The sequence below is a fragment of the Varroa jacobsoni genome, unplaced genomic scaffold (genome assembly GCF_002532875.2).
Source record: "Varroa jacobsoni isolate VJ856 unplaced genomic scaffold, vjacob_1.0 contig00107, whole genome shotgun sequence".
NCBI lineage: Eukaryota > Metazoa > Arthropoda > Arachnida > Mesostigmata > Varroidae > Varroa > Varroa jacobsoni.
This window is the reverse complement of record NW_019214409.1, coordinates 177,731-191,422: the sequence shown is the minus strand read 5'-3', so window position 1 is coordinate 191,422 and position 13,692 is coordinate 177,731. Positions and strand designations below refer to the sequence as shown.

General features: G+C 40.5%; 1 protein-coding gene across 7 annotated transcripts in view; it reads left to right on the top strand.

The window, feature by feature from the left end:
- Positions 1–13,692, top strand: part of LOC111270751 (uncharacterized) — an 83,918-nt gene that overhangs the window by 42,185 nt on the left and 28,041 nt on the right. For all 7 annotated transcript variants that reach the window (XM_086972615.1, XM_022851136.2, XM_022851135.2 and 4 more), the window contains 2 exons: positions 659–803; positions 7,202–7,372. In XM_086972615.1, coding sequence (XP_086828741.1) covers positions 659–803; positions 7,202–7,372 — 316 coding nt within the window. The remainder of the gene's footprint in view (positions 1–658; positions 804–7,201; positions 7,373–13,692) is intronic.

The window sequence follows — 13,692 nt, the reverse complement described above, 5'->3', positions numbered from 1 at the left end:
AGAAGGTCATCGTTAGAAAGGATGTGGCGTAAAGGGTTAAGGAACTAGAATCCAGATTAAAATAACGATAGAGATAAGAGGAGAATATTTCTCACTAACATGATACATATATATATATATATATGTATATCGTCGAATTTAATTAGAAAGGCCAGGATTTTTTGGTCTCATGCATGTACTTTTAACATGAACGTTTGGCATCTTACTTTCGAAAAATACATGCATTTATTTGCGCATTTATTTACGCGAAGCGTGGCGAGCTTCGATCAATTGTACTTGAATTATAAACTGCTGTTTTTTCCCATATCCACCCGAATGTGTTTGAGACGTTTTTGACATCCCCACCCCGGTCTGCCATGTTAAGGATGATATCAGTCGGAGCAAACATCGCCAAAGACCGTTACGGACATGATAAACCAACAATCGAGAACTACTCTGTTTCTGCATGTATGACTTAGTGGTCTAGATAATCAATTGATCTGGTCCTTCAGTGGAGATTGGATATCTTAATATGCGTATCAGTAAACACTGTATTAGCGGGCACAATGTTTTGTGGTAAACAACTGTGGAGAAGACTTCAGCTTATCCTTTTATTGTAGTTATTCTGTGTGTACAAATCATGCAACTTGTCATTTTCTATTTTCGTCGTTTATTACAGAGTGGGTTCAGCTTACGAGGTCGAGTCGCCGAAAGACGGCTTGCGGAAACTCTTCCAGATGGAGAAGACCAAGGGAATATGGACCCAGAAGATGAGCATTCGATTAGAGACGCGCTGGATGGTTATTATCGACGAGGAAAACGGGGTGCGTATTTAAATATGGCTGCGGTTGCACCATGGAACTGCACGACAAACTGTTACCACTTACGTGCGTTCACAACAGATTAGCCAACACAAATGCAGTGCAACCCTACGACGCTATTCAGTCCTTTTCCTTAAGCTAACCTATATATAACACTCTCCATTTTCATCAGTCCGCTCTCATATGCTGTAGCGTGTCATGTCTCTGTAGCCTTAGGTAACCTTGTCTAGAGGCAATCGTGTGCACATTTGTTTCCTAAGACTTTTTACATCATGCGTCTGCGTTTCGATTCGCTGCCTCTTGCTCTCCCTGCTGAGCTTGACACAGCTTGGAGTGTGAAGTCTGCTCTAGTCATGCGTACGTACACAGATAGACGTAAACAGATGGACGGTAACAGATGGTAAGTAAAGAGTGGTAATAGTGGTTGCGGTAGCAGCAGCCATGGAAAAACCTGAAGGATAACTGTTCTATGGAAATGCGTACGGCCGAGGTTAAACGGAATGGACGGTGGCTGTTAGCTGACATAGCTAGCTAGTGAGGAGGCGTCGAGGAGACAGGAACCTAGCGCCAAGAGGATCGAAGAGAAGGAAAGCACGCAATAAAAAAGAAACACGTGGTTAACACTTGTTCGCAACTAAAAAGAACAAGAACGTTGGAGCTAGGGCAACAAACGACTCGAACGAAAACGTTTTCTTCTTCTTCTTCCAAAGAACAACTTCTGTTATTGCCTTTGTATAGTTGCACAGCTCAATGTGATAACATCAACAGTGAAGGCGTCTCTAACATTAATACCAACTAACCCATTTTAGCTCGATCACGCTATCGGCTAACCAGTGTACCAACTGTTGCTAGCTAGAATCATCGGCACCAATAGCAGCAGCAGCAGCAGCGTCATTGCCATCCCAATTAATCGCAGGCCGGCCAAAGCGTCGACCCCAACGCATCTATTAGGACGTGCTAGACAAAACTTTACCTGCTTCAGCTATTACTGCTTCAGGAACGAACGGTAATCACCCCATTACAGCACGGTCTGTTCGCTTGTTGTTGTTTGCGAAGCATCCGACCTCATATTCAACTTGGCACCAGAACGAGAGGAGGAAGGAGACGAGGACGCGTGAGAGGGGGAGTGGGTGGTATACTTACGTTGGCAGAGAAATCGCCATCGTTTCGTTTGACTTCTTCTGTATAGTAGGTAGACAGCAGATTCAACGAGCTGAGTATTGCACCGCTTGCTTTTAGGCGTGTCCGCTATTTCTTAATCGTATCATCGCGTTTCGTATAGTGTAGACATTCTAGAACCAGTGTAGATATAGCGATTTACATAGAGTGCGTGTGACAAAGGTGATTTTTTATAAGATATTCACTAACCAACGATTGGTACTGCGATTCGTGTCGTTTTCGGTTGTTGCTACTGTTGAGGAACATTGTGAGCATTGTCATAGAAATCCCTGCACGAAGTTAGCTTTCCTAATCAGCTTCGGCCATTAGTGCCAGAGGCCATGTTGCCTCACCATCAAAGAGAGGCGAAGCTGGTCATGAACGAGGACACGCACCGTCTGTGCAATCATTTCTACCAACTAGCTCAGTGTATCATAAATACTAGAACAGATAGTGGTTTTTCGTCTTTGTCTTTTGATACGGTGCATACGTACAGGTTCATCCACGTGCTCTGTACGCCGAAATCGTACTGAAAAACAGTTAGACAGTCACCACTGTGAGCAGTAACGAAAGTCGACTCATAAACAAAAAGAGAGCGCTTGACGGATCCAGTCATATTCAGTGTGAGGTGCTTCACTTTATTAGTGTCTGCAATACTGAATGACGATTGTGAACGTTCATTCAATCCTTTATAAGCCTTAATAAACTTGAAAAATGATTCGATTTTAGTTATTAACAAAAACATTTTTATTAATAACTATCTTCTAAATTGAAATTCAAACTATACCCGCCCTTCTATTTGCTCGTTTTTACATATATATATATATATATATATATATATATATATATATATATGAGATTTTGTACAGGATCTCGCATCGAACAAAAAGGACGCTACTAACACAAATTGTCTTAGTTATGTGGTATTCTTTTATTATATATACCATATATATGATATGGTAATATATTATATATTTGAAAAGTATCTTATAACTGTTTTTCTAGCAATCCACTTCGTGAGTCTTCATAATATCTCATTGATCTTATCTCATTGTTTCTCGTTCAGGGAACACCGCAATGCTTCAGTTTGGCTAATTCTCTGACCACCTGACCTGTCGGTCCAACTGTTTTTCTTCATTATTAAATCAATAGATTTTGTCGACACTTAGAACAATGATATTTAACTTTCCAACTTTCTAATCAGTGAATATAGACGTTTCTGTTGCAAATGACCACATATTAAAGCTGAATGGCCGTATAACACAAGATGTTTTTCCTATTATTGACGCATTTGGTCCTTATTTCATACACTGTTTCTAATATTTCCTAAAAATATATTTTTTTGAAAAATTTTAGGTGATGGTTTCACGGGCATTTGCTTTGACTGTATCCTTATCATACAATTTATTTACTGCAATTGGACCGACCCTCACGTCTATTAATACTTTTCGTCTGATACGCTTGCTCTGGCTTCTCTAGCAGTGGGGCTAAAAATGCCTCCTCTCGCCCTTCTGCACACGATGTCGGACACATGGACCGCCTGCTAGACGATTCTGAACTTAGACTATTCAAAAGTGTATCTGTCCAGCACTACAACTAATCAGTATATGTTATCGCGGTCACACGTGAATTTTTCCGTATTAGCTCCACAGTGTTTCTTCCATTACAAGCTTCTGTTTTATCATCTACTATCTTAAACGTTTGTGTCCGTCTTCATACTCTATTGCCTTTTTTTCCAGTTTCAAGGGTCTTCCTTGCTGCAAATATCAGGTTTGCATAGTCATTTTTATTGTTGTCAATATCATCCAATATTTTCGGTATTTCACTAATGATCCTCGCATCTATTCGGCATTTGCTATAACGGTTTTGAGTACTGCGCTATGGCCCTGACTGTCGTTTTTAAATAACAATGAGTCAACAAGTCTCTTTTCAATTTTTCGTTTTTGAGTAATATATGGCGTATAAAAACAAAGATTGGTTTCATCTATTTTTCTAGCTATTGTTTTAAGAACATTATGGACAGCATCTCGATTTTAAACTGCTTTTTCCCAGCTCTGACTAAAAAATAATTGTGATCATATAGCCCTTCAAAAAAGCCTATCCCCGAGCCATCGTCCATAATTTCTTTACTGTTTACTATATTGCACACGCTCCTCGTGTTGGGAGTTGCAATTTAGCCTCGCTTCTTCTGTCGAGCCCAGTTTGTTGTTGTCGGTGATTGCAAAAAGGAAGTCTTTTATGCTCTGTTCTATCTGAAAACCATTTTGGCAAGAACCTTTAATGTATGTGTTTTGTTTCTGTGCAGTCCTGCAGCCTGCTTTCTAGAAGGGCACTAAATATTCCCTGAACTAGACCGACGCTTATTATTAAAAATTTTTATTAGCTTGATATTATCTGCAACAGGTTGAAGAGTAAACGTTGCTTTTCCGGCAGAAGTCGTTTGGGAATTCGTCTCTGTCTAAGATAATCTTCTTTTCGACCTCGGTGTCCGTAATATTCTTTCTCAACTCGTCCCTGAATGCATTATCAACTGTTTCGAGCAATCTTTGTTTGACCCTGATGTACACACCTGAGAAAGTGTTCCCCTTCTTTATTTTGCCGTTTACTATAACTCGCCTATTTGGCTTGAACGTTCGACATTTTGGACCTTTTGGATTAATATAATTTACAGTCGCACCATGCGGCTACTACTGCAGTTACTGAAATTTTAGTCTTCGAATGTATTACCACTCGTTTAACTGTAATTGTTATGCCGTAGCTGAAACTAAGAACTCTGAGCTGATCCGTCCGTTTGCTGCGTTGAATCTATTTCTGCTTGTCATCCTTTTATTTAGATGCGAGTATTCACTTCTGTCCCGATAGCATTATCATATTATAATCACTTCTGACATTAGAACTTTTCGTCATCAACCTCAAACTAGCTAATTCAAATTGTCCTCTGGAGTCTACCCCCACGTAGTCAACTACAAACTTTGTAGTACGCGAGGCTTCGTATTCATTTCTTTTCTAGGCCATGCTATTAAACCCTTTGAATTGTTCGTTCGTCGGCTTTGTCCTATTATACAGTCGCGTCAACTGTATGTTAAAATCGCTTATTAGTACTAATATGGACTACAAGAGCTTTTATGTTCCTTACTGTATAATAGAACTTCGTAATTCGCTATGTTACTATTAGAAAGGCTGGTAACAAAGTGTTCGGCGTTACAAACAAGCATAAAAATCTCGTTTTGACATGCTTAAATTTACATGAACCTCGTATTGGAAAAAAAACGCATATAAAGGATCGAAGTGCTAGACCCGCGTTAACTCATGCCTAACGGCTAAAAAATCAAACGTTTAAAAAATATATCTCACGTTTTTCTGGAAAAGTAAGCTTGGTGCAGTATTATTCTTTGGCTTTTTTTTTGGGCACTGCTGACTCGAGCTCTCCCTCGTTGTGCTAGGTTCCTGTATCAGGCTGTTATGAAATTATTCCTTTGCTGCACTGTGCATCATAGCGATGAACCTAGTAAACGAGGTCTGCCTGTCTGGTCAGATTGACGAGTTGAGTCAATGTCGACCTTCTTTGGCAAGATCGTTTCAATTGGACAAGTGAAACAGACTTTACGTCGTACATATCCGTGCGCGCGGTGTAGAGACGTGTGCATATTGGCCTCTCCTGTGCTCTCACTTCCTCTTTCCCGATTTGAACTAATTTTCCCAACCAAGAAATGATGGACGAAGGGGCAAATAAAAAGCAGGAAGAATGAGTTTAACGACTCCCACCATTCTCCGGCGTCTCGGTACCTTCCTTTTTGCACTGCTGGGACCACGAGCAACGAGATATTGTTCGTGCGCTTTCACAGACGGAAAGTCTGTCCTATACCGCCACACGATGTGAGGAGCAGCGTCGAACGAGAAGTACTCGACCCTGCCAGAATGCCATTTGTAATGAGCTATGCGCGCTAATTAAATGATTACTAAGTTATATAGACAGCAATTTTGTTCTTGGAGTAATGAGGCGAATAAAAGCAATTTTCCAATTTTACGAGGGTGTCAACCAAGCCACATGCCTATGTGTCTCTTATTTGAGACGCTATCTGGCGATTTAAAATGTGGCGTCGTTGTGGACAAAATTCAGATGTATAACATATTAGAATTAGAGTTCTGGTAGGCAATTTTTAGGAACATGTTGTGGTCTGGGTTCGAACCCGGGCATAGGCCCGTTTCGTGCTGGGAGCCGGAGATGGAATGCCTAACGGCGATACCAGACGTAAAACTTGAAAAGTAAAGGCTACTCTTATTATGGTCGTATTTTTTCAAGTGAGACTTAAATCATAAGTGACTTTGCATTTGCGCGAAGATAAAACTCATTATGCCGCTGAATCATACACGAAATGAAACGTTCAACGGTTGACCGCGCTGACCAGGCGGTATGGAAAAACCCTTTCGTAAGGCAAACATTTCCCGAGGTTTTTAGGTGATTAACCAAGCATTTGATCATTCAGGACAGCTCGAACGACACTTGATCCTATAGACGCCGAGGCGGGGCTTTAAGACGCCGTAAGTGGACGACGAGTGCAAGAGGACAGTGTGCGCCGCACGAATCTATGTTCTCTAACGTGTACAGTCGTGATGCCAGATTATTTAGGTAAAAAAACTTATTTCAAAGAAACCTCGTGATCTGATTTTGCGTTTTTCGGAAGAATAAAGCTGTGCTCAAATGTTGAAATAACTATTGCTCAGCTGGAAAAAACACGAACTCAGGTGACCGCAGATGTTTCTTTCGAGTACATAAGTCAACTATACGTAAATATAGATTGTATTCTTTTAGCGTGTGATGTGTCTTTGTTTATGCTTAACTTAATACGGTGACCGATAATAAGCCTTATCAAACAACTCGCACATGCAGATGTTGGCCGGTTACCTTCAGTGTGCATTTAAGCACAATTCTTACTAAATATTTGTAGCAAATAACCGAATCAGGCTGCATGACATTTCTTCGATTGCAGCTAAAAGTACTGAAAAACATCAAATTCTGGACGAATATGTCATCTTTCATTGCCTGACTGTCTAGTCAAGGGTCACTATGAATAATATGAATGAGTAAATGTAATTGGTGAAATTAGCGTGATTGAGATCTAGAGCCACCTTGAATCTAGTTGCTAGAACAGGACCGCAAGCGCCATAAATAGATAATACGAAATTTTATCATCCTCGTACAAATAAAGAATTGAATCATTTTGCTTTTTCGTCTTTTACAGGAAATCGTGGAGAGGTTCCCGATGTCGCTGATATCTGAACCGACAGCGTTCACCTCAAACGATCCGCGTGAACTTTACAATAACATTCTCGTGTTTATCGTCAAAGACGATCAACCGAAAGGAGCTAATTCTGATGCGGAGATGCATATCTTCCAGTGTGTCAGGACATCCGTAAGTTTCTATCAGATTCGCTTCCTGCTCAGACACTATCTAGAGATAGATTGTCTAGTGTTTTATTAAAGTAGTTGTTCATACTATGATCTTTTATGTCTAGCACCGTCATTAAGCACCGTAGCTAGCTACCAGAACGAAACAAGTGTTCAACGCAGAATTTCAAATCAAGGTCTCTTGACGGGTCCTTTAGTTTACTTGGCAAATGCGTTATGATGGAGACTCATACCAGTTTAGCATCATCCTTCTTTTATTTCCCTAAGGCAAATATTTTTGTTTAGAGCGAAGAGAAATAAATTGATAAACGGTAGCCATTTAACTAGCCCAGCTTTATTGCCTATAATTGACCTAAACCTTTCAGCTTGTGGGACAGTGGTTATTGAACATGAAATTGCAACTTCATACGAGGAACAAAGTGAGAATTTAGGCTGTCCCTCAGGAAAACTTCAGGGTCGTTGGTACGTTCCCTGCATCGCTTTGCCATCGAAACAATCAAATAGAGAACTGGCCTAGACATTTTTTGGGTATCATCAGAACTTAATAGTTTATATTCGTGTCATAGTATATACAAGTACGGACATCTACCCGTAGCCGATATTGCAGCGTCTGTATTTTGAGGCAGTATCAGACGACTATGTTTTCGTGCACAAAATTGGCCAGTGTCCAATAAACTGTGCCATTGAGCAAAATCAGAGCAAAGAATAGTGCAAGCAAAAGTTTCCGAATGCTTTAGAGGAATCGAAATTGGAGTATTGTTTGTAACACAATATTTTAGTGATGCATTGAAGCCCATCTGTACTGTCGTTCATCTTTTTTTTTTTTTTTTCCCCGTTCTGTCCTGTAGTACTTGCGTTCACTATGAATGGCAGGCTAGCTTCGGTTTGTGTCGTTCGACCCTTTCATTCAGCCATTCATTGGTGTCCCCCTGCCCTAAAAGATTCAGCCTTTATTTGTTTCTAATAAAAATGGTAAAGTTGCTCTATTTGCTAATAGAATGCACGTATAATACACCGAAGTGAAGCAAGTTAGTGAATATATAACTTGTAGTAATTGGGTCGAGCACTACGCATCATTAGTATTCCCTTATAGCGGTTACTGTGCTCGTTGTTTGCGTGCGCGCCTGTGCTTTCCAGAAACCCCACTAACTATAGAGATTCGCAAGAGCTCTAGTTACAACTATCTGGTCATGCCGTTCAGCATCATTACTATATTTAGCTATAACGTTTCCCTTATTTATTACTTCTACTGTCAACCTGACCACTGATCGTGTTCTTAAATGAAGAAGGAAACAACAATGAAAATAATTATATAAGCAAATTTACATACGTGATTTTCGCTGTTGTGATGGTTGTGCATGGGAATATAAATTACTTTTAATCCTATAGAATAGAGAAGAAAGCTATGACAGCGTGCATCAAATGGTGACATATACGCTTGCTCTTTGAATTGTTTTCCATTTTGTTTATTTCACAGAAGGTTTGGTGCACACACTCTGAATTGAAAATATTACCTCGTAAATTGTTCGACGTTCTTCTGATCATGCTGAGAAGGGCCAGTTACGATGTCGTTTACGTCTTCATTTTCTTGGACTGTTCTCTATACGTCGTTTGATACTCTATGTATAGTTGTGTGTACGCATATGGATACCACACGCAAAAATTACTTGCTGCTGGTGCCATAAAGCTAACCACAAAATTCGGTGTTATTCTAAATTATACCGCCTCAGCGTTCGTTCTTTCTTTCTTTTTCTCTTTCTCTCTCTCTCTCTCTCTCTAGACTCTTTTCTTCCATCTCTCTTGCCTTCTATTCCTGTTGTTATTTGCTCTGGGTTAACAAAGCCGCTGTAGCATTAGTGATGGCAGGCAGTTGTAGCAACAGCACCGCGCGGCTGGAGCAGGATATACCGAGTCTTTCTTCTTTCCTCTAGCTGTTTGGCGTCTTCAACACTGCCGCTGCTGTCGAAGCGCACGCAAATTGCTGTTTTTTTGTTTTTTTTTATTTCTCCTTGCTTTAAGCTAAGACGCCAGCATTTGCTTTGTCGTCGTTGCTAATCGAGCTGTTCGCTGGCTTAGGTACATGTCCTTCTACAGCTCCTGCTTTCCCAATGCCCGATGCTCCTCCATCGCTAGCGCTCTCGACGGTGAAGCCTCACAGAGGGAAACTGTTTGACTTGCATTCTCGTTCCGTTCGGACCCTACTCTTCCATGTGCACGGGAGGCTGGATCTCGTGGGTGCCCACAGACTGCGCGAGACGCCGCTTTATGCGCAAAGAGGTGACGCGATCGACAGACAGACAGACATACTAGACGAAGGGTGAAAACTAAGGGAAGTCTGCTTCAATGTCTCTCTTCTACTCATACAATGATCTTTGTTCGGCTTTTTGGTGCCTTCCGTTTACTTAGATTTCGATGTTTTGAGTCCCCACGTCCCCTGGGCAATATGAGATTCCGTCCTTAAGCTCTTTCTCCCAGCTACTTTACATTCAGGTCCGGCCGATAATACGGTATGGCAAACTGAAAAGAAGAATCGCATTTCTGTTGCTGTAAATATCATAGGGTTATTTTCGTAGTGATTGGCAGTGTTGATATTGACGCTAGCGGTCACGGCCAGCCCAGTAACGAAGAAAAGTCAAGCTGAAGTCGTGACGAAACACTCAAAAGTGTGAGCGCGGCTATTTCTTCCAATGTGCGTGCCACACTTTTCACAGTGTAAGGAACAACCTGCACGGGAGATGTTGTTGAATGCTGCTCGTGTTCTCCCGTCGGTCGGTGAAAAGGCACGCAGAAAAATAGTAATTACGGTTGTCCAGGCAAACGCAGGCAAAAGATGTCCATCGAGTGATGACAAAGAGATTAAAGTAGGTAGCGAAACTCAACAAAAAAGTAAGACCGTATACAAGCCTGAATGCAACTTCACTGCTCAATGGAGTTGCAATGCAAAAATAAATAGAGCGATTTCAGACTATGAGAAAGTAAGTCATTATTTTATCCATTAGTCATTTGGCCGTAATCCTAGTATCCTGCGGCAAATTTCGTATCTTCCTGCTGTTTTTTTTTCGCATTTTTTTTCCGCCTGGGCATAATAAGAAGAATATAAGAATGATAAAATCACGAATTCAATTAAGGCAGAATAAATTTCTAAGGTAACGGCGTAGCTCTTTTTTGCTTGCACGAATATCTTAGCACTAACAAAGGTTTGTCAGGCTCAATTCGCACTTAAGGCCGTTTTCCCTTCTAAACGAACCGAGATACTGTCACGTCCAGCAATTTTAATAGCGGCGTGCAGTATAAAAGCAAAAAATCAAAATGTGTTTGTAAACAAGTTACTACTTTGTCATTTGGCAATTCAAGTCCTCGCTGTATCGCATTATTTGGAAGTTATACACGACTCTAAAATATCTGATCTAACTTCTACTCGTGACTTGGCGTCCACGTTTCCTTTGTGACGACCCAATCAGCACTGTAAGAGATGAGTACCGTTTTCTAGAATGGATGGCGAAGCGGAACACACGAAACGTAGATAAACAAACAAATCGCTTTCGCCAACATTTTTCCGTCGAGGACTGACTGCTGTTTGTTAGTCGGACCACTTCTTTGTCTGTCAAACGAAACAAGTATGAACTAGCCTTTAGATATGAAAGCTGCCATAAGGCTATTTTACGCAGAGTTTCTACATGGCTACAGACATTAGCCACGTGCTATTGTAAGTCACTCACCATTTGAGCAGCACTTATCGAAGCAACACTGGGCTATAGAATTCAACCCGCATCTATTTTTCTTCTGTATTCTGACAATGCTCGAACTAGGTTACCTACAGAAGCTAAACAACAGGTACAATACAAGTAGCATCAACGACTGCCCGACCGAATCACTTAGTACCTACCTATAGCAGACCAGCTACTATCTGTTTATCTATATAGAAAAAGACAATGTTGATTCCTCGATTCTATTTCTGGGACGCCATCAATGCCTAATTTTTTTAAGGCTTTATGTATATATTTTGGTTGATCGATTCACTCTGTTCTCTGAACGTTGGCACAGCTTGAGCGTACTGGATACATTTCTTTACATACATACATACATACATACATACTGCTATAGAATAGTTGATAATAATTATTTACGCATACTGTATTGGGAAATAAGTATTGACTTAGTCTTCGGGAGTCTCCTAAATATTTTCTTAATAAATTCGTTCGGTTTTTGGGACGTTTTAAATAAAGCTTAGGGACTGTAATTTGTTACTATATATTTTCTGATATTTGTGTGACTGTGTTTCCAGGGTACTACTAAGGCTTGGTCATTGTTTTTGGATATACACTGAATATAGGTATAATAATAATAGTAATTATAAGCACTTGCTTGTTATAGATTTGCTTAAAAACCGTTCTTCAAAACTTATTTTTATTCTAATATTACATGAGCAAAATACACATCACAATGACCTTTTACTCCATTTTTTACATATTACAAAATGGCCATTTCAGGTACGAAAACGTGCACTGCGTTTTTACCTATCTTGTCGAAATCTGCCTAACAATCGCTGTCAAAGAAAGCTCCGGCATCTGTGGCTTGAAAATTGGAATTAACACTGAGGAATATAAGTGATATTTCAATTTAGTTCGTTGAAAGCATTCGAGTGGGGCTGAGATGTACTGCCCACACAGAAACCCACGCAAAAAAAATCTTAATTAATGCCAACGTCCGCAAAAAAATAACTGCATTGGGTTTTTTGCCGCGTCCACGCTCAACTGTAAATATATGTATTGTGTTTTTACTCAGACCAGTTGGCAGTAAGTAAGTGGCATATTGCATAGAACAAACGTTTCTGACATTTTAATATTTTGCCAAAAGGGCGTTGAAAAATATTTTGTAAAGAAGCACTCAACAAGAATGCTTCGTCAAACAAATGCAGAACGAGAAACACTCACCACCTCAAAGCACTAGATAATAATAATTGCTATTCTCTGCATACGTACTACAGAGTTGTAGGCAAATGTTTTTAAATTCCAAATCAAGCCGCCAAACAGGGAAATCAATGATGCTCGAGAATACGACAGAATTAGAGCAAGTAAGTGCTGTCATCGACCTCACTCGTACCAATTGTCTTAGTTGACAGGAGTGGAGTAGGTAAACAGGGCAAGAAGAGGGTAAATTTGAAGTAAAGGAGGGGAGGGGAGGGGCAATGAGAGGCTACGAAAAATAGAAGTGATGCTGGGCTGTTGATTCGTTTCATCATTCAGTATTCCCCCTGCCTCTCGCCACGTTGATTAGTTGCTTTAGTGCAAAGTGATGGCAACGAAAGTGATACTTAACAACTCTAAGAGCCGCCCTCTATTGAAACATGTCGCCTCTTTATAGCTTGCACCAACTGTAGGCGCCCAGTGAACTCTTTTAATCTAAGTAGCGGGGATATTACGCATAATTGGAAAAACTAAATAAACAGCACCTTCACTCAGAACACACTCATTTCCGTTGTACTGTGTCACTTCAGCTTTCGGTTTCCTCGCTATAAACCACTTCTGTCATATGAAAATGTATAATGAAAGAAAATTTCTATTTGCGTTTTGATCCTCGCGTCATTCAAGCAATAGCAAACTGAGCACAACCACTTTTATCACGTGTCCCTATGTCTTTTCCAATTCCACATTTTTTGCCTAAAGTATTTTTTCAAAACGACCTCCGGTCGGTACCCGCTTGCCCCGCGACTGTTCGCGATCTCCTTTCGTTGCGGCCTAATTCTAGGAATAAGCATAAAAAACGAGGAAAACACTTGGCTTATTTTCGCGAAGGTATCTGTTATCGGTTTGCTGTGATTACGATTATAGCGGTCTGTTCCCTTTCGTGAATTTTTGAGAATACCACATAGTGTCGGCAGGTTCTACGGATGCATTACAACAATAGAAAATACAATAAGATGCAACATCTGGAGTAAAAATGCGAACAAGCATGGTAAAAATGCGAAGTTTATTGAAGTTTGTTGTCCAGTGTTCAAGCCGTTCAACATATGCGAGCACGTCCGAATTCGGACTCAAACGACCATGTGTCTGTAAGTCTAGTAAATAAACGGGAACTATCTCATCGGAGTTGAGAGAGTTACGTAGGTAGGCCTCTCATACTGACTATCCTGGAATTTTTCGAAATTGTACAAGAACAGTATCATCAGTTTGCCCTGACGCCTGCAGTCCCTGAACTTCCCCGTTGGTCCGAATCCATCTCACAAGCTTCTCTCGCACTTCGTTCATTCCGACATACCATATTGGTTGATGTTGCAGATTCCGGCTGGATAACGAATTATTTAAGTAGTACTTGTGCATGGTC